The 1898-nt window shown below is 46.0% G+C and overlaps 1 protein-coding gene across 1 annotated transcript; it reads right to left on the bottom strand.

Moving 5' to 3' along the window:
• Positions 1 to 214: 214 nt before the first annotated feature.
• LOC120914488 (PIH1 domain-containing protein 1-like) lies at positions 215 to 1324 on the bottom strand. Its single transcript, XM_040325165.1, has one exon. It carries the CDS (start codon positions 1284 to 1286, stop codon positions 393 to 395), a length of 894 nt encoding a protein of 297 aa, XP_040181099.1. The 5' UTR covers positions 1287 to 1324; the 3' UTR covers positions 215 to 392.
• Positions 1325 to 1898: the final 574 nt, after the last annotated feature.

The following is a 1898-nucleotide window of genomic DNA, read 5'->3' as shown; positions in this document are numbered from 1 at the left end:
GACAGAACCTCTGCCCCAGCGTGGCTCCTGTCTCCCAAGCACACCAGCTCTAGGACCGCATGGCATCTCTTTGCCTGCATTCCTGCGTAGCCCCTCATACGCCTACGGAGCACGGCTGGTTCAGAGGCAACATCAGCACAGGAAGAGGCCACAGAGGAAGAGGAGGGGGTGGAGGATAGAGGTGTGTCACAACCAGTAGTAGTGTTTTTTTTTTTCACAATAATTAACATTTATTTACAAAATTGCTGATGCATTTAACTTTAAATCCAAACTGACTCAAAGCTGAAGAACATGTTACAAAGTAGCGATGTAGAGTCCAAAATCTCCAATTTGAATCCACTGGATCAATAATAAAGACAGATTTTAAAAGCTAAGCCTTCCACAGCTTCTTGCTATGCTGGTTGGACTGGCATCGTAATTGTCAGCACCTTTGTTTCTTTGTTAAACTGAGCACCGCTTTCCTCCTGGACAATATTGTAGGGAATGAAGATATCCATAATATACAAGTCAGGACGTTCCAATAATACAATCCGATCTTCACCAAGGTCTAGTACAAGAGATCGGATAGAGGACACTTTAGGCAAAGATATTTCAGCCACAAGAAAAGTTGGGTGCCCTTCCGAAGGCTCTGCAATTATTGTATATTCTGGTACCTCTGGTGAGCTTGTGACTTCAGAAATAAGAGTTTTGCTTGCAACTGGTTGTGAGGACTTTGTATCCATCTCTTGAATCATAGGTTTGGAAGTTGTTCTTATATTTTGATCGAATATGGATCCCATGAACTTTCGATTTTTCAGCATTCGCCATTCTCTAGAAAGTTCCAGCGCATATTTGTTTTCTAACCCTTCCATTGCCACTGTGATGAAGAATTCCCTAAAAAGTTCATTATTCTTAATCTTGTCAAAGAAAGAACTGTTTATCACAATGTCATAGGCTGTGCAACCACTTCCACTATTGTCTACTTCAACATGGGGTTCTCCAATGCTCATAGGGACACGATATCCAGAGGGATCATCCGATTCCAAGATCGTCACAAGCTCCTGGTCACTGAGGTCTGGGGCTGCTGGGATTTGACTGGACTTACAGATGTTAATAAAGATCTTTTCATTTTTTGATGTGTGAGTCTTTATGCAAAAACCAGGCTGGGGTCGGATTTGTTTTGATACCTGTGGGATTGGTAGCCTATTTTGTATTTCTTGCTTTACCTGCAGAAGCATGTGTTCATAGAGAGCTTCCTCCATCTCTGAATTTAGTTCTGCCGACAGCAAGGATTTGTCCGGTTCCATCCTTGATCTCTGACTTCCCGCCTCACACGCCGCAGATCACTCGTCCCAGTAGTAGTGTTTTGGAGGCGTGGTGGCGGAACAACCTCCAACACTACTGTACCTTGCCCTGCGTCCTTCCCAGCTGCCAGCAGAGTCACCCAATGCGCCGTGAAAGAGAGGTAACGTCCCTGTCCATGCCTGCTGGACCATGAGTCAGCGGTAAGATGCACCTTACCACTGACCGCCCTGTCCAGCGAGGCATGGACATTGCCTTCCACATGCCGGTAGAGAGTGGGAATCGCCTTCCGTGAGAAAAAGTGGTGTTTGGGTACTTGCCACTGAGGTACAGCACATTCCACAATCTCACGGAAGGGGGCAAAATCTACCAACTGAAAAGGTAGCAGTTGAAGTGCTAGCAATTTCGCTAAGCTATCATTCAACCGCTGGGCATGTGGATGGCTGGGAGCGTACTTCTTTCGGCGCTGCAGCAGCTGGGGCAGGGAAATTTGTCTGCTACATCAGTAGATTTCCTGCATGTACTACTAGGTTGTGATGCACCTATTTCTACACCTTCAATCCTATCAGTGCAGTCTTCAAAGAGGACTGAGGGTCTAGTGGGGTTGGAGCTCCCAG

Source organism: Rana temporaria, chromosome 9, assembly GCF_905171775.1.
Source record: "Rana temporaria chromosome 9, aRanTem1.1, whole genome shotgun sequence".
Taxonomy (NCBI): Eukaryota; Metazoa; Chordata; class Amphibia; order Anura; family Ranidae; genus Rana; species Rana temporaria.
This window is presented reverse-complemented; position numbering and strand designations above follow the sequence as displayed.

Bases quoted from the DNA above. Each gene is read 5' to 3' on its own strand.
- LOC120914488 (XM_040325165.1), bottom strand. From the start codon at position 1,286: ATGGAACCGGACAAATCCTTGCTGTCGGCAGAACTAAATTCAGAGATG.